This window comes from Cetorhinus maximus, chromosome 15 (genome assembly GCF_964194155.1).
Source record: "Cetorhinus maximus chromosome 15, sCetMax3.hap1.1, whole genome shotgun sequence".
In the NCBI taxonomy this organism is placed as follows: domain Eukaryota; kingdom Metazoa; phylum Chordata; class Chondrichthyes; order Lamniformes; family Cetorhinidae; genus Cetorhinus; species Cetorhinus maximus.
Genome location: NC_135893.1, coordinates 8896719 through 8916925, shown reverse-complemented (window position 1 = coordinate 8916925; position 20207 = coordinate 8896719). Strand labels below are relative to the sequence as shown.

The window sequence follows — 20207 nt, the reverse complement described above, 5'->3', positions numbered from 1 at the left end:
CCCCCTCCCTTTGGGTACTTGAGGGCCCTTTCCTGACTTTTTGAGAAGGGGTACCTGGAGGAATGTCAAGGTGCCCCATCCGCCTCTCACCTAAACATGGCTGAAACGTACCCATGGCTAGAGCGATTGTGTGCAGGTCCGAGTGTAAATCCAGCAGAAACTGTGCATCCTGCTGGACTTGGGTCTCCAAGGTGGTTGCCACCCTTCCTATGGAGACTTCGATGTGCTTTGCATGCCGGAGTCACAACATCAGACAGAGTGTGGACGGACTCCTCCATCCTTCGTTCCAGTCTGTTGATGGCCTCCGACAACTCTGCCTGATGTTCTCCTGTCTGTCTCTGTATCCTCAACGTTTGCCTTGGGGCTGAGTGCAGAGGCTCATCATCGGACTCAGGCTCTGCAGGGGCCTGGTCTCCAGCAGTCCCTCCGAGTGTTAGAGACCTCAGCTATCACTGCCTCCATCTGCTGTGGACCCATATCTGTGAATTGGTCACAAGATTGTGAACCCGAGGCGACTCTAGAACTATGTCCCACTGAGGTGTGTGTATCTGCGCTGACGGAGGGTGCAGGTGAACACAGTGGCAGGTCAGACGGCTGGTCTGCTTCCCCGTCTGAGGTTGCCTGGGGGCTGGGGGCTAAGTGCTCTGGATGACGTCTTTTGCCTTTTCTTGCAAGTGGCTGGAATAGGGGAAAGAGATAATTAGTGATTGACTAGGCAGGCTATAGCTCATTTACAGTCATTGTCTGCGTGTGGCTGATGTACACTGGATGGACCCTCACTGGCTTGTCGATCTCACCTTGCGCGCAGGAACAATCACTATCCTCTCCAGCCAACTCTGAGGCCTGCCAATCGTACTGGGAGAGGGTCCTCAACTCCTGGGTCCCCCACCCCCCACTCCAGTCTTCAATCTCTCCCTTTTGTTGTGGGCTATCTTGTCCTGCATACAGACAGATGGATTGACTGTGAGCAATATGGATGAAAGAGGGGTCCAGAAGCAGGCATGCCTGCTGTGTGCGCTGAGCCCTACCCAGTAACAACTGAAGATTGCCGTTTGTGCAGGATCCTATATATGATGGCGATGTTAAAGTGGCTGACAGACAATCAGTGCTGCTGTCCCATCTGCTGGTAATGTGTGACGGCCCTGTGGGCTCTAACCCTTAGACTGCCTGATGCCCTCATCAGGGTGAGAGTTTGAATTGAGTTGAAAGTTCACTTACCTTGGCAGAGCAGATCAGATCATTCATCCTTTTCCTGCTCTGTAGGATAGTCCTTTTGTGTGGCCTTTGGGCGCTGACCTTCCTAGCGACCTGCTCCCAGACCGACATGGTCAGATTGGTGGACCTCTTGCTCCCGGCCCTTGGAAAAAGGACCTCCCACCTTTTAAGATCATAAGACGTAGGCCATTCGGCCCATTGAGTCTGCTCCGCCATTCAATGAGATCATGGTTGATCAGATAATCCCTCCTTGTCCCCATAACCCTTGATTCCCTTACTGATTAAAAACCTGTCTATTTCTACCTTGAATATACTTAACAATCCAGCCTCTACAGCCCCCTGCGGTAAAGAATTCCACAGATTGACTACCCTCTGAGAGAAGAAATTCCTCCTCATCTCTGTTTTAAATGGGTGACCTCTTACTCTGAGATTATGCCCTCTGGTCCTAGACTCTCCTACAAGGGGAAACAACCTCTCAGCATCTACCCTGTCAAGCCCCCTAAGAATCTTATGTTTCAATAAGGTCGCCTCTCATTCTTCTAAACTCCAACGAGTACAGGGCCAACCTACTCAGCCTCTCCTTATAAGGAAATCCCTCCATACCCGGGATCAACCTTTTCTGGGCAGCTTGAAGGGAGGCCTTCAGGGAGGCCTCATTGAACGCGGAGCAGAGGGTTTATTTCCTTTGGGTGCCATGCTAATTTAGACCTTCAGCCCATACCTGACCTGCAGTGAGTGAACATCTGTGCGGGTGCTGTTTAAATATGGCGCCAAGACCTTCAACCCCATGAGGTAACAACGGGGCAGGTGAATCACTGCCTGCCCCGCCCCAAGATTCGACGAGCTCCTCGCTGGTGCATAACTAATGAGCTTAAAAGCGGAAGATCTGGCTTGAAAATCCACCCCGCCGCTCAGCAGGAATTGTGCCAACTTTCCCGCCCACCACCACCTTTCTAGCCTCCAATTTGGAAAATTCCGCCTCTAGCTTTTATAAGGCACGACCTAAGGAAGGAAATATAAGGAAGGAGCTTTGAGGAAGGACTTAAAAGAGCTTATTCCTGGACAACGCCATGGCATTGAGGGCTATGGGCCAAGTGCTGGAAAATGAGACAAGAAATAGATAGGGGCTTGATGGCCGGCACAGACAGAAGGGTCTGTTTATGTGCTGTATAACTCGATGACTCTATGAGCTGCCAATAGTGGGGGCAAAGGAAGTGGTAGATGCACAAAGGGTCAGAGTCCCTGGAGGGCTGGAGGACCGAAGAGGTTACAGATGTAGGGACGAGCAACACTTGAAGGAAAATCTACTCGGGGCTTTATACGTATCCTGGTGGAGGTTTTAATATTTAATGCACATCAAAAGGCTTTTGCAAATCAAAGTTATGAAGATGCCTTTTGCATCTTTGCCCATCCTGTGCCCTCCTCTCCTTAGTTAATACCCGACAGATGAACTGGCTTGTGCCCAAGTCATTGCTGACCTTGGACAGCTGCCAGGTAACACTCAGCAGTAATCTGGTGGAGAAGGAAAGTTACACACACTGTGCTATTAAGTCTCTCAAAACACCCCAGAGCACTTCATGTGGAATGAATGATGTTCTGCTGTTATCATGGCAGCCCCACTACACACAGTGTAAATGGCCTACGGTTGTCAGTGAGCTGAGTGAGCGGTTAACCCTGTCTTCTGCTGATGTGCTTTGAGGGAGGAATGCTGACCAAGACATCAGGACAATTCCCTGCTCTTCAAATGGCAACCAATGGGACCTTTAACATCCACTCAAAAGACAGAGAAGGGCCTCAGTTGGACGTCACGTCTCGATGCAGTGCTCCATCAGTACCATGCTGAGGGAAAACCTACATTATGCACATAGGATGATGAGAAATAGGAGGTCATTTAGCCCCTCGAGCCTGCTCCGCCATTCAATAAGATCACCACTGATCATGGTAACCTCAACATCATTTTCCTGCCTGCCCCCATTATGTGCTGAAATTTTGGAGACTCCTTTCCTTTTGTTGGTCCTATAGCTAGACATTGCAGCAGCCAGCAGATGCCTCCAAATAGGGGCTGTACCTCATGTGTCCCAGGACTTAGTGATGGCATGTTTCTGTTCTAATGTGCTACAATTTGTTGCCTGAAAATTTCATTAAATCTTCAGAAAATTGATTCTTAGTTGCCTTTTAACTATTTTATTAAAAAGACGCATGTTGTTGAAGCTTTTCATCTTGCACTCATCAGGACTATTCGCAAGGAGACCAAATTGTAAAGGATACAACAACTAATCAGTCAGCACGCTCTTCTCATGCAGTATAAATTGTTGTCTTTTTACAATTTGGTATTCTTGCGAATTGTCCTGTTGAGTGCAAGACAAAAAGCTTCGACAACATGTCTTTTTTCAGCAATACTCAAGTTCTGTGCTACCCAAGCAGCTATGTTTTATTAAAGAAAACCAAAACCAACTAATTTCTGTGAGATTTCTATTATTCAGGATAACAACGCTTGCTGGTTAACTTCATCCTATTATTTGGATGACTCAGATAAACTTCCCCTTCCCTTTGTTGTGGTTCTTCCCTCTTTCTTGACCACGCTCCTTGAAGCTCGATGTGCATCGTTGATGCGTCCAGCTGTAATTGCCACATTATCTGTGGATGGAGGCGAGCTGGGGGGGGGTGGAAATGAGGGTGTGAAGGAGCTACACGGTGTTGCAGGTGATGGAACATTCGGTGCAGTTGGTGTGAAATGCAAGAGGGAGTGTGGCGTCAGAGGTGTGCAGGAAAATATTCTGCATAGTCGATGTTTTAATGGGTGAGTTCTTTTGTTCAGTGTTTTCCACTATTGAATGCCGTGTTAGAACATTCTCCAAGATTGCTTTAAATGTTTAATGTTTTGTTTTATTAGGAAACGAGTATAGGGAAAAATATATAAAAACAGAGGGAGCAAATCTATTATTTACATGGTTCAATTTCTTCCCCACATTTTTTTTTCTTATCCACTTATCTATTCTTTAAAATTTACCCCAATCCCTGCTCCCCAGAATCATTTTTCTTCAACCTTTAACATAAGGCAGGTGGAAACCTCTTGGGAGTTGTGCCTTCTGCCAACATTCCCCTCGAGGCCACATGCCCACAGGCGAGTTCATGTAGGACAGCAACCCCTGGCTTCCACACTAATGCCGAGACTGCCCTCCAGGATCTATGTGCCCCTTTACCCAGCACAGGACAACTCTGCTGGTGACACTTACACCGTTGGCTTTGAGATACCTTGGTGGGTTGGCTTTAATCAGACTGGCTGTTGGATTAATATTCTCACTCGATGCCATATCACCAAGATTATAATCAGGGATTATTGCTTTTCTTTCGAGGGGCTGCTTTGCAAATTCCAAGAAAAAGAAAGAGGGACTTGCTTTTAACTAGGTCCTGGCAGCTAATGAGGTCTTTGTTGTAGTGTAGGAGACACAGCGGACAATTTGTGCACAGCTACAAACAGCAGCGTGACAATCCCCAGATAATCTGTTTCAGTGAAGCTGGTTGAGGGATAAATATTGGCCAGGACAAACTTATCAGCTCTTCATTGAAATAATGCCATGGGTCCCTTACGTCCAACTGAGAGGGCAGACTGGGCGTTGGTTTAACATCTCATCTGAAAGGCAGGTGCCCCTGACAAAGCAGCACTCCTTCAGTGCTTCACTAGAGTGGAGGCCTAGGCTTTGAGCTTAAGACTGTGGAGTAGGATTGAACCCACAACCTGCTGACTCGGAGGTGAGAGTGCTATTAGGCCACGGCTCACTAAGAATATGGTCTTAACTGTCACATTGGGGTACAAACTGTGCTTCAGAAGCAGCTGCAGGAAAATATACCTCTTTGTACAATTTCTCCCCCTGGTCCAGTTTCCAAATTATGTCAAGCTACTACACAGCTTAAAAGAGGAACAGGTTTCGTGCTTTGCAATCTGAAATAGCATTGAGGGGCACAGCTAAACCTGCAAAACATGAAGGAACCCATAAAAACTTAAAGGATGTTTTCTCTGCCTGAGGCTATTTCAGCCAGTGTGCTAAAGGGGATGTGACAGGCTGCCATGATTCACAAAGATGTATCCAACTAAATCCTCATTCCGAGGTGCCAAAATTAGTGGTAGTGATGTGTTACAACTCACTCAGGAGTCAGAGTACATGTACCTTTACAGAAGTGTTGTATGCCTGACAATGGTAGAAGCTTCCCATCACCTGGTTAACCAGGAATCTCTCCCACTCTTTAACAATTGCATCGCCGTGTGTTGGAAAGGATTTCCAGGTTGATACTCAACCTGTTCAACCGTGTTATGAACACCCCTTCCTTAGCCACCAAGTCCTGGGGCGGGACTTGAACTCAGACCTTCTGGTTCAAAGGCAGGGGCACTACCCACTGGACAAGACACTACCCACCACAAGACCTCCTCCCAAAATTAGTAGCAACAGCGACTACGCTTGTACATGTCTTAAATCACTTTGGGATATCTTGAGGTCGTGAAAGGAATACTTAAATTCAAGATTTTCATTTCTCCCTCTCTCACTCTCTCTCCCTCTCTGTGTCTCTCTCTGTGTCTGTGTCTCTCCCTCTTTCTGTCTCTCTCTGTCTTTCTCTGTGTCTCTCTCTGTGTCTGTGTCTCTCCCTCTTTCTGTCTCTCTCTGTCTCTCTCTCTGTCTCTCTCTCTCCCTCTTTGTTTGTCTCTGTCTCTGTCTCTCTCTCTCTCTGTGTCTCTCCCTCTGTCTCTCTCTCTCCCTGTCTCTTTCTCTCTCTGTCTCTCTCGCTCTCTTTGTCTCTCCACCTCTCTCTCTCTGCCTCTCTCTCTCTCTGTCTCCCTCTTTGTCCCTCAATTTTCCTTTGCCAAATTAGATTTGAGAGCAGCGATGAACAAAAGGCCTGGGCTTGAGGGTTCTTTACGAGCAACGTTTTTGTGGGACTACATAAATTCATGTTACTTTTTTTTTTGAATCCTTAACTAGATTTCTTTTGTGTGGCAAAGTCTCGTGGTCTTTTGATGGACATGTTCAGCCTGTCACTTCCTTTCCGGAGATAACCGCTGCTTTGGCTAGATCGCCTCTTTCCTCTTTCAGCGTCTACTTCCCTTTGAAGTAACCACTTCCCTCTCTGACAGTGCGCAGTCACCTGAGCCGAGGTCAGTGTCGCCCACATGGAAAACACGAGCGGCGTCGAACCTCTTGTCCCACAGCATCGGCCATGTCCACATGTCCTATGGCTATGATAGTTGAAAGTGTTATATATTTTTTAAAAAAGGGTTGTAACCCAATGGTACATTGAAAGACTAATTATCTTTGCTTGATCATTACTAGAAAGTTGGCACATCAGATGAGTGGAATACATGTGGTCTCTGTTGGAACAGATTGATATGCCCATTCTCTCAATCTGTTTAAGCCCAATGGCCTCACTGATCTCAGTGGTTGTTACCATTGAGTCAATGATAGTTGAAGAGTTTGGCTCCTTTTTTGACCGACTGGAATTTCTATGATGTCTTTAACATTTCCACTTCACTTGATTATTTCAAAACTAACCTTGCTGCCTAACTAATAAGGCATGGCTAGATGACTTCCTCAGAGGACGCGATTCAGGATGATGATAAATGGCCACTTCATCTCATTAATGCAGCATCTGTGCTGCCTCCTCTTGAGAAAGCATGCTGAGGCCGGGCTCTGCTTGTAGCTTTTGCCGGGAGCCTGCTGGAGTCATCACAGTCTTTATCTTCTTGCTTCGACCTTGTTTCAAACTCCCAAATTACAACACGAGCAATGCTAGTTACAGTTGGTACACATAGACAGGGCATGACGGTGAGATGCACAATCTCCCAGTGTGAAGAAACACCAGTCAGTTGCCCTGGTTGTAGAAGCTCGGCTGTAATATTGACTGTCCACATCCTCCCTTTGATGCGTACCAAACTCTTGTCAGTTTCAAGTTCCCCAATTTGGTTAATTGCATTTGAGCTGGAAAAGCTAGCAGAATGGCAACCCTAAAGGCCGCTCAGATCTATTTGTCACGGATGGCAGCTTCCATGTTCTGTAATTCTTGAGTCTATCGCTGAAGGAATGTTCTAGCTGCTCTTATAAGCGGCAAAGAATAGCCACACTTCCTGTACTCCCGTGGTCCACAGTCGTTCAGAATAGTCAATTGGAAGAGAGGTGGTAGCTCTCAAGTCAGTCTTGGACTCCGATCCCTCCCTCTGAGGTCATTCCCTATGGGCGGTGGGGGCTGGGTGGGGAGGTGTGTGAAGTTAGGAACTGGAGACACAGGAGGGATGGGTTTCCCCCCAAACCGCAGGACATCTTGATTCTTTTCCTCGGCTTCCCCCACCGTCGACCGGCCTAATCGACAGGTTGATTGACAGGGCTGGCTGTCGAGCGGGAAAGCCTGCTACACAAGGCCGCAACCAAAGCTGTTGGCGGGCAGGCCTGATTGTGGGGGGGGGAGGGAGGGAGGGAGGAGACGGATGGTAGTTGGGGAGAGGTGGGTGCTGCTGCTGCGACAGGTCAGGGATCACAAGGGCATCTCAACGTGGAGGTGCCCTCGGAGACGCAAGGATAATAAAATATTTCAGAGGGGCAAGGCAGCGGGCCCCTCAGATCAGAGGGGAAATTCCTCCAGGCGAATTGCTGCAGTCTTTCCTTCCCGCGGTCCCCTCTTCGGGGAGCTGAGCCCCTGGCACTGATAGCCCCTCAACCAGCCCTTCCATAAAGCTGGAGGCCTCTCCACACAGTGGGGGAGGGGGGAGAGGGCGTTCCACAGGTGGGAAATGCTGGTGAGAGCCGTAGATGGCCCCTCATTGGGGTTGTCAATCTACAAATTGGTTGCCCTTCTCCGTTCAGCAGGCAGTCAATCCGTTTCCCAGGCAACCCTTTGGAAAACCTCACCGGTGGCGAGAATTTGATCAGGGAGCCGTTCCAGTGGACCGCCCCACTGTATTTCTGGTCTCTCTGCCTGCTTGCAAGCCCACCATCACGGCGCGGGGAAAGTTCAGCCCATTTAATTACTTCAAGTGCGTTGTCCTTGAGTAAAATCACAAAAATCCATCCACTGTGTGGCCATTGTTGTTCTTTTTCACATTTGCGCCCCTTACCCAATAAAAATCTCCCTCCATCTTTCTGATTAACAATTCTGGTTCCAGTTTTCTGATTATTTGTTTCACAGTAAAAAATACTGGACCAGATCAAAAAGAGAAGCTGACCTCTTTCCCTCATAGTACGTGATTTTTATTTTTTTCTTCCATTTGTTCGCGAGATGTGGCAGTCACTGGTAAGGCCATCTTTTGTTGCCCCTCTCTGGTTGTCCATGGGAAGGCGGTGATGAGCTGCTTTTTTTAAACTGCTGCAGTCTGTGTGGTAAAGGGGTTTTAAAATGCTGTTAAGATTGGCAGTTCCAGAGTTTAGATTGAGCGACGATGAAGGAAAGGCAATATATTTCCAAGTTAGGATATTGTGTGACTTTGCGGGTAACTTGGGGAAGGTGGTGCCCCACGTTAATAATTTAAAATCTGAAATTGGTTGATTTTTTTGCTAGATGAAGCTATTAAAGGATATGGAGACAAGATGGGTGAATGGGGTCAAGATATGGATCGACCACAACCTCGGTGAATTGTGGAATAAGTGCAAAGGCCTGAATGGCCTCCTCCCCTTCCAGTGCTTTCTCTGTGGTTGGTTTCATGTTCCACTGATTAACAAAAAAAAAGCCAACAAAGTTGATAGGAGAGGGGTGGGGAATTAGCGAACACTTTCAGGTTGGATCTGAAACATGTGGAATTGCAAATGAGCACAATTAAACTATCACTGTAGCCTCCTGGAAATCCCAGTTGATATATGCTCGTACAATTTCTCTCACAAATGTGTTTTTGTTGAAAATTTTCAGCTAAAATAAATTGTTCATCCCTGCACCACCAATAGTTAAACATTTCTCAGTTTTCCATTTTCAATGTACAGCCTGATAGATTGTTTCTTCGAGTGTAATGTTGAAGCTGGTGAGCAAATTGGATAAACATTAATATCTGTAGCATTGGTAAGAACAGGTTAGCATCCCTGAAAAAGCAACGGATCGAGGGATTTAATTGAACTCCTTACTGCATGCAGCTGCTAATGGTGCACTGTGCAATTTCACACTAAAGGAGCTAAGTCCAACTTGCCTTGACACCAGCTCTACTGGCTCTTCCTCTCACACTAGCTTATCCCAGCAACTCGCTGCTTGTGCCCTGGCCTCCCACCTGCTCCTGGACCTGCAAGCAATGCTGTGGGCAATGAGGTGACTAGCAAAGATGCATTACTTGGAAGCATAGAAAAGCCGTGGCGCAGAAAGAGGCTATTCAGCCCATCATGTCTGCCCTCTCAAGGGAAGATAGATAAGCACATGATGGAGAAAGGCATAAAAGGATATGTTGATGGGGTTAGATGAAAGTGGGTGGGGGGGGTTTGGGGCAGTGGGAGGGTTGGAAGAGACTCACGAAGACCATAAAGACTAACATGGACCTCGTAGTATCATAGAACGGTTACAGCACAGAAGGAGGCCAATTGGTCTGTTGTGTCTGGGCTGGCTGTCTGCAAGAGTAATTCATCTTAGTATATATGTTCGTATGTATCGATATATTCACTCCCCTGCCTTTTCCTTGTAGCCTTGCAATTTTTTTACTTGAGTATTTGCTGAAAAAAGAGACATGCTATCCAAGCTTTTTGTCTTGGACTCATCAGGACTAGGTCGCAAGGAATTACCAAAGTGTAACAGGGGAAACAACAATTTATACTGCTTGAGAAGAGAATGCTGATTGATTGGCAAGTTGGATCCTGATTGGTGGAGGTGTTGTCATGGAGAATGCAGCATGCGGCAGTTATCTGCTCAGCTTTGTGCAAATTCAAACCGGGCAGGACCGTTCTGATTGGTCAGGGCCTCGCCCCGGGGAATGCACCGGGGCGGTTTTTTTTCTCTCTTCAGATAATGATCCAGTTTGGGCCAAATAGCTTATTTCTGTGCTTGGAAACGCTTTGTATACTTGGCTAATCCTTTGGCATCTGCAGATGACCCAGTATAAGCAGGCCGTTTCTCTTTGAATGGAAACATACCTTTTATTCTGCCTCCCACTAAGCTGGTGTATTAGAGGGTTAACGTTGAGTCCTGATTGTTCCTCGATTTCACATTGCATCACTGTGTCGCCTGGAGGTCACAGTCATGGCCCCAGCCATTTTGGTAAGGGTAAATCTACGAACAAGCTCTGTTTCCAAAAGGTGACGCTTCACGTAAGCAATAGAAACAGAATATATGACACAGCAGTGATAATATCTGAAACGAATACCTGAAACGACGAGTGCGTTTAAAAGTCTGTGTTGTTCTTCTGGCCACTGCCCTCTGGAAAATGGCTAACATGACGGTACAACCTAACAAGCCGTTTGAGGAGCCCGACGTTTTCCAAGTATACATTGGACAACAGTGCTGAGCATTGAATGGCTACCTTGTTTTGCAGATTTAGTTTTCTTTGAAGATTGTGAAGCAATCGAACCTGAACAGTCTAACGTTGGGCGACGGATAGGAACCCTTTTGCCTGATGCCTGAAATTTCCACTTAACCCTACCAGCCTGTTCCAGCACGGCCAATGGAAAGCCACATTTCAGAATGTCACTGCACCGTAGGAATATTCACGCCTGTCAGCAAACTTCCTCTAATGAAATGGCTGTGACGAGATTCAAAATTTCCTGGAGACAATTCATGACCTTTCAAAGAGAGTCAAGTTAATGATATTAATTCAGGATAGTACATGGGCCTTACTGAAGTACAGAAACCCACCTTCGCCCTGCTGTTGGTTTTCGTTTTTTTTTTAAAACAAAAAGCTAGCAAGGAATTCCCAATTTGTGACGCCTCGATCTGATTATCTTCATTTGACTTCGGATAGTCTTTTCTGTCGGTAATGAGAAACTTGTAGCTGAGCTCACTGGATTGTGCAGCAGGCAGTCATCGGGGAGTTGGGCTATTGATCCAGGAAAATGTAATATCGTTTATCAGCTCAGGCAATTCTGCCTGGTGCTGATGGGTCCCAGAAATTCTCTGATAGTGGGACTACTGGCTGATTTGGCAAAGGGCTGGAATGTAAGTGACGAGAGACTTCCGCCGCTGAGAGAGAATTATTGCCCTTTTGAGAAACTCTGGGAGAAGCGTCCGTGCCAATCTGGTATTCAATGCACAAGAGGATGAAAGGGGTGAAGGGGGCTGTAGTGTGAGAATCGTGACAAGGGCAGGTTGATTGAGGTGTGCTGTGCTGTATGACTGCCACACTTCAGATCCAAGGCACAAGTTTCACCAGGATAGAAGTTTACTGATGAATCCTTTGCTCCCTTTCGCCCCTACATGTCACCACACGCTGTACCTCTCTTGGAGTTGAGATGTACCTCTTTTGGTGCCACACGCTGTATAAGTACTCAAAAGAAGATGAGTGTAAACAGATGTGGGGAGATAGCAAGAAAATGGCCTGTGTAAAAGTGGCTCCTTAGACATTCCTAATTCAGCCTGGCGGAAAGTAGGCTCTGTGGCCTCCTCCTGTGCCTTCAGTGCCCAATTTGGTTTCAGTACAATTAAGCAATGAGTGAGGATGTTCCATTCTGTAGATGAATGCGGCGTCAGATCCCTAGGGAGTGCTCTGAGACCCCAAGTCTTAGTTGTTGGCACTTAGATGGTCAAATGGATAATGTATCATTTGCAAAACGAGCAACTTGGGCATTTGATTTATAACTTACGCCTGATGGGAGTAGATAGGTGTCTTTGAGGCTGTACTGGAATTATGATCAGGCAGGGCTTCTGCAGTGCCCATGAATGCTGAAAATCCTGAAATAGATATTTCATTGAAGCTTATAGCGAGCATGTTGACTGAATTGGCACACATCCCAACAACAGACTGTGTAAGATAATGTCTGCTCTGGATAGATGAGACAACTACTTTCAGGAAGAGATAGCTGGAGGACATGCTAATAATTCATGACTTTGCCGATCTGGTATTCAATGCACAAGAGGATGAAAGGGATGGGGGAGGTGAAGGGAGGTGTAGTGTGAGAATCGTGACAAGAGCAGATTGATTGAGGTGTGATGTGCTGTGCTATATGACTGCCACATTTAAGATGCGAGGCACAAGTTTCACCAGGAGAGAAGTTTACTGATGAATCTATAGCTGCCTTCGCCCCTACATGTCACCACACGCTGTATAAGTACTCAAAAGAAGCTGAGTGAAAACAGGTGTGGGGAGATAGCAAGCAAATGGTCTGTGTAAAAGTGACTCCTTGGACAGTCCTAATTCAGCCTGGCAGAATGTAGGCCCTGTGCCACCCTCCTGTGCCTTCAGTGCCCAATTTGGTTTTTAATACAGTTAAGCAATGAGTGAGGTTATTCATCCTTGTCCATCCAGGCCTCCAAACACAAATGCATAGCCCGTCAACAGAATGAGAAAGCTCACTGCGACAAAGATTGCCTTTGAGTCTGGTGGAAGCAGGCCCTTCCAGTGGATGTGACTTTCTGGCCATTTAATTTGGCCTCCTGGCAGGAGGATGGCGAAAGCGAGGGCAAACACATGAATGGGGGTCAAGGTTCAGCCGCAACTCCAAACGACAACAGCTATTTTTCCAGGCAGGTTTTCAGGACAATACTTAAGAAGGGCATGAATTCAGCAAGCTTACATCAGATCTCCCAATTCTGTGCAGGTTACTCTGTCCAGCCGGCTGACTGTAAGTTAAGCCAGTAGTTCTCCAGGCTCATAGGCCCTGTCCTTCACCTCTGCCCTATTGTGAGTTTTTTTTCCCCGCTGATTAGTCCTGTATCTTCAAGATTGCCCCTGTCCGTAACTAAATCTCTAGCTAGGGTTGGATAAAGGATACTGGTTTCATTTTGTGCTTTTGTGAGTTTTAGATCAAAAGGTTTTACTTCTATTGGTTAGCAAGTAAAGGAATTCCTATACTTAAGTACTTCTTATTTCTCCCATAACAGAAGAAGGAAGAATTTTGTTTAATAAGCTAATCATGTTTAACCCCCAATGTCTGAATATTTTCTGGCTAATATTGTAATCTGCAAATAATTCTGAAACCTCAAATATGTCGTCTATTAGTGTATTTCTCTTTAATTATAATGCCGTTTGTCTCCCTAGATTTTCCAACAGGTTGATTTTAACAAGAAACCTGGCCGGATGAGCGTTCGACCAATCAACTTTGCTGTGATTCTTAAGTTGTCCAACGCAAATTTACAGGAGAAAGCTTTCAGGGTAAGCAGGGCACTAAAAGGTAACCTTGCTCATTGCCCGTGTGACCTAGTAGCTATTTAGTGGGATTATAAGGATTATGACCACGGAAGTGCAATGCATTAGAATGCCTTCCTGTCTCTCTTAAAAGAGGGATGAGAGTGACTTCAGTGAGAGTTTTATGCTTGTTGTTTGGGCAGTAACATTCATTCAAAAACTTGTGTTGCTCGAGCAGAAACATTGAACAGGGTGCTCATTAGGCAACCGTCATTTTAAGTGAGAATGTGATGCAAATGGATGTAAGGAAAGGGATTGAGAAGTAACTGCACCACTCTAATGTTTGTTACCGGATACAGATGAGAAAGCCGCGTAGTTTAATTTAACAGTGTATAGGGCAGGATCTTGTTGCAGCCACGAGTGTCCCAGCAGCAGGACCGGAAGTGGAGCAGAACTTCCTCTCAGACATGGGACAGCAGTGGCCAGCCAATGAGCTGTGCACAGCTGAGGGGCCGGGCAACAAGTCACCGACCCCGCCGTTACCTCACGGTGGTCAAAGGTCCGGGCGCCATACTTAAACGACACCTGGACAGGCATCCATTCCCTGCAAGCCAGCAGCATCGTTCTGCTTGCCTGAGGAGGGTTTTTAACTTCAACTGCACCCCCTCCCTACCTGTTACACTCAGATCCCTGGAGCTGCAAGCCATTGCCCTGTGCCTTCCCTCAGTCACCTTTGACCCTCCCTTCATCACCATTGACCCTCTTGAAATCACCCTAGCGCTCCCCTTTGTGATCCTCGAGCCAGCCACCCTTGATCAATTGTCTGTCAACCTTGAGCTGGTCCTCATCAAGCTTGCTCCCCTAACACCCTCTATCTGCCAACCATCATCCTCGACCTCCCCCTATCACCCTTGACCTGCCCTTGGTTACCCTTGACTCCCCCAACCCCATCATTGACCTGACCTCAACCACTCTTGATCACCCCTCTATCATGCTTGAGCTGCCTTTGGTAGAGATTGACCTTCCCGCTGTTGTCCAACTCCCTCCCCCTGACACCCCCCGACAACCCTTCTTAGGGCTGCCATGACTTGACCTCCTTCCCATGGACAGCCATACTCCAACCTCCCTGAGCAACTGCCACCGAACTTGAAGCTAAAACTCAGCCTTGCCTGTCTCACGCCACCTTTAACCTGAAGGCACACGTTTCTCCATCGCTGCCAACTTAATCGCAAAGATACAATTTAATTTGGTGTGTTTTAATGAATATACGTGACATGCTAATGCTTTACTTATGATGCGGGACTAGAAAAGCAGAGCCCCTTCTCAATAGAACAAAGGGTTCAGGTAGATCTGTTAGCCGTGTTCAAAATTACAAGGGGGGTGGTTTTGATAATGGCCACTGCTCCCAGTGGCCATTACTGGAACTGCAGCAGGCCCCAATTTACAAAGATGGAGGCGGCCCTGGAATTAAGATGAGTTTGTGGGGTCCTTCCAACGCCCTGGGCCACAGCCCCCTCTCCGAATCCAGAATCATTCACAGGATCAGACCTGAAGAAGTTGTGTGCCTGGGAGGCACCCCTTAGTGACCATGATCAGCTGGACTCTCACCCAATTCATTCGTGCTCCAGAGGGACGGGAGCAGCTGCCAGAGAGCTAGGTGGGGGTCGGTATAACCAACTCTCCTCAGTTTCTGCTTGACTGTTTAGCTCTGCAGAGCGTCCACCCAACTCAACAAGACTTCCTTCCTTCAGGAGCAAATACTTTGTTAGCATCTTGAAAGGCTTGGAGCGTTAAATGGAAAAATGATTTGTTACTCAGCTCCATAAATTAACCATAAACCATTTGAACGCGCTTGACATGACTGCGTGTAGAAGCGACTTAATCAGGATTGGTCACAGAGCTTCCGAAAAACCTTGGACAGCTGTCATGACCCCTCGTGCTTTGGTAGAAATTACAGTCAGTCAACACCATCCATAACCAGGAACCCAATAAATGTAAACAATTGTATAATAACTAACACTGCTCAAGTTCTGAATCTTGTAAACCCATTTGAGCCTATGACATTGAATTCAAATTCTGTAGTGAAGGATTGAAATCTACTTCCTCTTGTATTAAGCGGGATTGGTGATTGTTATACTCATTCTATCTGGTTTGGCATTTGGATGTGTTGGTTGTAAGACCACATCCAGTTTATTCCCTTACAATGGAATAAGACTTTGTTTTTGTACACGCCAAAATTTCATCCAACCTCACATGGTTCTTTCATTTTCCCACTGGTCACGAAGCTTTATATAGATGTAACCAAATCAGTTGGTGCTAAATAAACTCATTACTAAGCCTTGTAACAAGTGCGATGGTATAATGTATCTTCTTTTGTTATTCCTATGGTAGGTTCAGCCTTACTTGGCGAGAGTGGGCTATTTTAAATCCTCCCTGTGAAGTTTGCCTTCCATGTCTTTCCTTCTTGAAGTCCTTGTGATTTGTAGCCCTTGGGGCTTAATAATTTTGCAGGTCCTTTGTTCTATCATTTTAATCTACTCTAGAGCCTCTGTCAAAGATGACTGAGACGGGCATCCACATTGAGTCCTTGCGTGCAGTCAGTCCGCAAAATGATTTGTTGCAGTGCAACATCCACTAACAAATCCTGTGAATGTCTGCACTTAATGTGATTTCCTGCCCTGGTACCACAGTTTTGCATTAAAAGTCCCAGAGGCAGTGAACATGTCAGTACCTGGGCAACAGCAAATCATCTGTCGTGGTAATCATTTGCTCCAATTTACACTAAGAAATTGCCTGGTTCTTGCAAGGGATGGTATTCCATAACTTATTCCGTTAAATGCTGAGCCCAGTTCTTTTCCAAGAGGACATATCTTATAGAAAGACCATGCTTGACAATGAGGCATATAAGCCACAATTACCAAGGTGCAAAAGAAATGTGTTATTGGACAGGTTGCTCTCTGTAATTTCAAAATTTGCATTTGGACACTTTGAAATTGTTTTTTTTAAAAAAATTGTTGTTTTGCATTACAGGATGGTTTGATAGAACAGCTGTATGACCTGACTCTGGAGTATTTTCACACTCAGGCACACACCATAGGCTTCCCAGAACTGGCATTGCCTGTTGTCATTCAGGTATGTAGTAACTAGTGATAATGGCTGGCGAGTGTTGTGTGTATCCTAGTGCCGATATTTCTTTCTAATTTAAGCGTAGAATTCCGCCCTCAGGTGAATGTGCGTTTTAATGTATTCTGAAGCTAAAAGATGAAATACGTTTCTGCCTGTAACCCGCTGTAGCTCCATGTATTTACTTAAATAACTGTATGATGCTCATCATATTTGCAGAAGTGTATTGCTGGCAATTTTTTGTCAAAATCCTGCAACCTTTGATAGCATGGCACTTTCCACTTTGAAAAATCATACTGCAGTATTGCACCATTTATAATTAAATTTTACTCAGGCTAATGATTACAAGACTGATTACTATATGTTGTAGGACACACGGATACTATACATCGTAGGACACTACTTCTTCGGTTCCCTGCCTGAAGGCAAGTCCTTGGTGATTATTTCCCAAACCACAGCAAAGTGCATGATTTTTTTTACTAGGGGGTAGGGGAGATTGAACGGGGATTAAACCTCATGTTGTTGGCATTAATCTGATCCACATGCTAGCCATCTAGTCAGCTGAGCTAACCGGCATCACTTGAAGTCTTATTCTCAAGGTAGTGCCCCGATACAGAACCCGCCACAATACTTACATCAGAGGAGACCTAGTCCCTTGGGAATTGACAAGTTACCCTACAGTTTGAGATTGATGGCACTGTACAATTCACTGGGAGGTAAGGCAAAGCACTTCTGCTGTTCACAGGGGAGTGAACTGGATCAAAATACAAAGAAGTTGATCTCTGGCTCCTTGTTGCATTGAGACCATCCACTGCTCCGCTGTAGCTTGGGAGAGCTGGATCAAATGATTGCCTGAGATAACTGTTTGACACAACTGGCCACAGCAAGACTGCCATGAATATAAAATCAGCTGCACGCTGAAGGCATTTTGGACTGAGACACTGAAAGGATAACAGGAAAATGGTTGTGTGGTGCCAGCCAGATGGATGCAATTTCTGTAGGTTTGAAAAGAAAAATTCCATTTTTGCATGAATTTCCTGTTTGGCTGGAATCATGTGATCTTTACTAGCTCCTTAATCCATGGAGCCAGGTGAAGCAAGTGGCTCACGCTACATGTTAGAGTCGTATGAAAGTGCTCCATGAGGTATGATCAGTACTTGGCTGCTGCTCCATTTCTGTATTGCCAAACCGTTTATTTTTTTCCCCCTCTGTACTGCACTTTGAAATATTGTCACCACTTCCTAAAAGCGTGTGCCAGAACAAATGCTAATCATTAGTGCTTCACGCAATACATAAGGGTAAGGACATACTGTTTCGGTAAATCTGGCCACATCAAACGATTTCACGGTTTGGAGGGAGGTAGAGATTGACAAGCTATTGAGGGCAGAAAGCTGGTGGGCTTGAAACGGTCACGTGGGCTGAATTTGGCATGTTTTTGTGCTGAGGGCACACGCTGCTTCTGTGATTTGTGATTCAGGATAACATGGTTTTTCTTTGAGTTGGTCAAACAGTAGCTGCCTTGCCTGATGTGTGGTCCTTTTTAATCTTGCAGCTAAAAGCTTTTATCAAGGAATGTAAAGTGGCCAATTACTGCAAACAGATCAGGCAACTGCTGGAGAAGCTGAAGGAGAACTCCACCTACCTCACTAATAGGCGGCAGAAGGCCACCTTTGGCGTGGCAGAGAAAGAGGCCGTGGTAAGTCAAAGAGATTGCTTTACTTCCTTTGTAGACATTCCACTTGCGGCCCCTTGGCCTTGGGGAGAGCGGAGACGTTTAAAAACAGTTTCCTCACTGATCCGGAGTCGGCAGCAAGTTGAGTTCAGTAATCCAACGTGTGAGATGCAGCCATTGGTCAGGGAGGTGATAACGCTGTGAGGATGGATACATTGAGTGACGTGTGGCAGGAGTGTGGGGGCAGAGGGTGGTTGGTGGCAGGAGGTCATATGATAACATCTCCCGGAATATGTCCAACCAGAGTCGGAACCCTACCCTCTGTACAATTGGCACTTTACCACAAGAATAGTACTTTTGCTTTGCAAAGAGAGATGTCTATTTCATAAAAATTAACTCATAATATATGATGTGAACTCAGACAAGTGATGCATCCAACTCTCCTAGAGTCACAGAGTCAAACAAATCATTTCTTGGCTTTCCTTTAATCAGCCAATTTTACAGCACAGGTGACCATTCAGCCCGTCATCCGATTGCTAGCTCTCTGCAAGACCTCTATCTATGTAGTTCCATTCTCCTGTCTTTTTCCCAGTTGGTTAAACTTATTTTTTTAAATTTCCTCTCGAAAGGTTTTCCTAGATTCTGTTTTATCACTATTTCTGATAGGACATTCCGTGTCACCATTGCTGAGTTCCCCACTATCAACATCCTGGGGGTTACCATTGACCAGAAACTGAAATGGACAGAGGCTGGGAATTCTGTGGTATGAAACTCACTTCCTGACTCCCCAAAACCTGTCCACAGTCCACAAGGCACAAGTCAGGAGTGTGATGGAATACTCTCAAATTGTCTGGATAAGTGCAGCTCCAACAACTCTTGAAGCTCAACACCATCCAGGATAAAGCAGCCCACTTGATCGGCACCCCATCCACCCACTTAAACTTTCACTCCCCCTACCATCGGTGCACAATGGCAGCAGTGTGCATCATATACAAGATGCACTGCAGCAACTTGCCAAGGCACCTTCAACAGCGCCTTCCAAACCTGTGACCTCTATAACACCTAGAAGGACAAGGGGAGCAGACGTGTGGGAACATCATCAACTGCAATTTCTCCTCTGAGCCACTCACCATCCTGACTTGGAAATATATCACTGTTCCTTCACTGTCACTGAGTCAAAATCCTGCAACTCCCTCCCTAACAGCACTGTGGGTGTACCTACACCCCATGGACTGCAGCAGTTCAAGAAGGCAGCTCACCACCACCTTCTCGTGGGCAATAAATGCTGGCCCAGCCAGCGACGCCCACACCCCACGAAAGAATAAAAAAAACACATTGCAGTTTATTGGAGCTTTCTGTGTGCAAATTGGTTGCTGCATTTCCTATAACAGTGACTACACTTCAAAGTAACGTTGTTGGCTGCAAAGCACATTGGAACATCCTAATGCATATAAATGCAAACCTTTCTTTTCTTAACTTATTCGCAAGTCCCTGCCTCTTTTCTGACTGCTGATAATCACTGTTCAGTTTTCATCGTTACATTCGAAATATAAACTTCTCTATGTTAGCAATTTAAATCCTATTGGCCCCAGCTGTGTGGAACTCCTGTGGACACTGGCCTGCCAAGAGTAGGGAAGTGTTTCCCCTATCTGCTGGTCGACTAATGAGAATGATCTGACGTTTCTGTTCTGAGATTCTAAATCAGGGCAAGATGCCAAGTGCACACAGATCAGTGTCTGGAGAGAAGACTCTTTTTCAGGTTAGATTTTAAAATTGGCTGTCCTCCTGCTTCTGCAGATCAGCCTTGGGACAGCTCCATATGTAGAGTCACCTTACACAACCCCCTAACTGCAGCACAATGAACATGCCCGTGTCATCGAGCAAAACCCCTTGAAAATGTTTCAATACACGAGCAGTCTAACATGCTTCATACTAAATGTACTTGCCCCTGGACCACAAGAGCAAAGAATC

The 20207-nt window shown here is 46.0% G+C and overlaps 1 protein-coding gene across 1 annotated transcript in view; it reads left to right on the top strand.

Moving 5' to 3' along the window:
* Positions 1-20207, top strand: part of noc2l (NOC2-like nucleolar associated transcriptional repressor) — a 165941-nt gene that overhangs the window by 101697 nt on the left and 44037 nt on the right. Inside the window, exons 13-15 of the mRNA XM_078557858.1 lie at positions 13355-13468; positions 16472-16573; positions 18117-18260. Of these exons, the coding sequence (XP_078413984.1) occupies positions 13355-13468; positions 16472-16573; positions 18117-18260 (360 nt within the window). The remainder of the gene's footprint in view (positions 1-13354; positions 13469-16471; positions 16574-18116; positions 18261-20207) is intronic.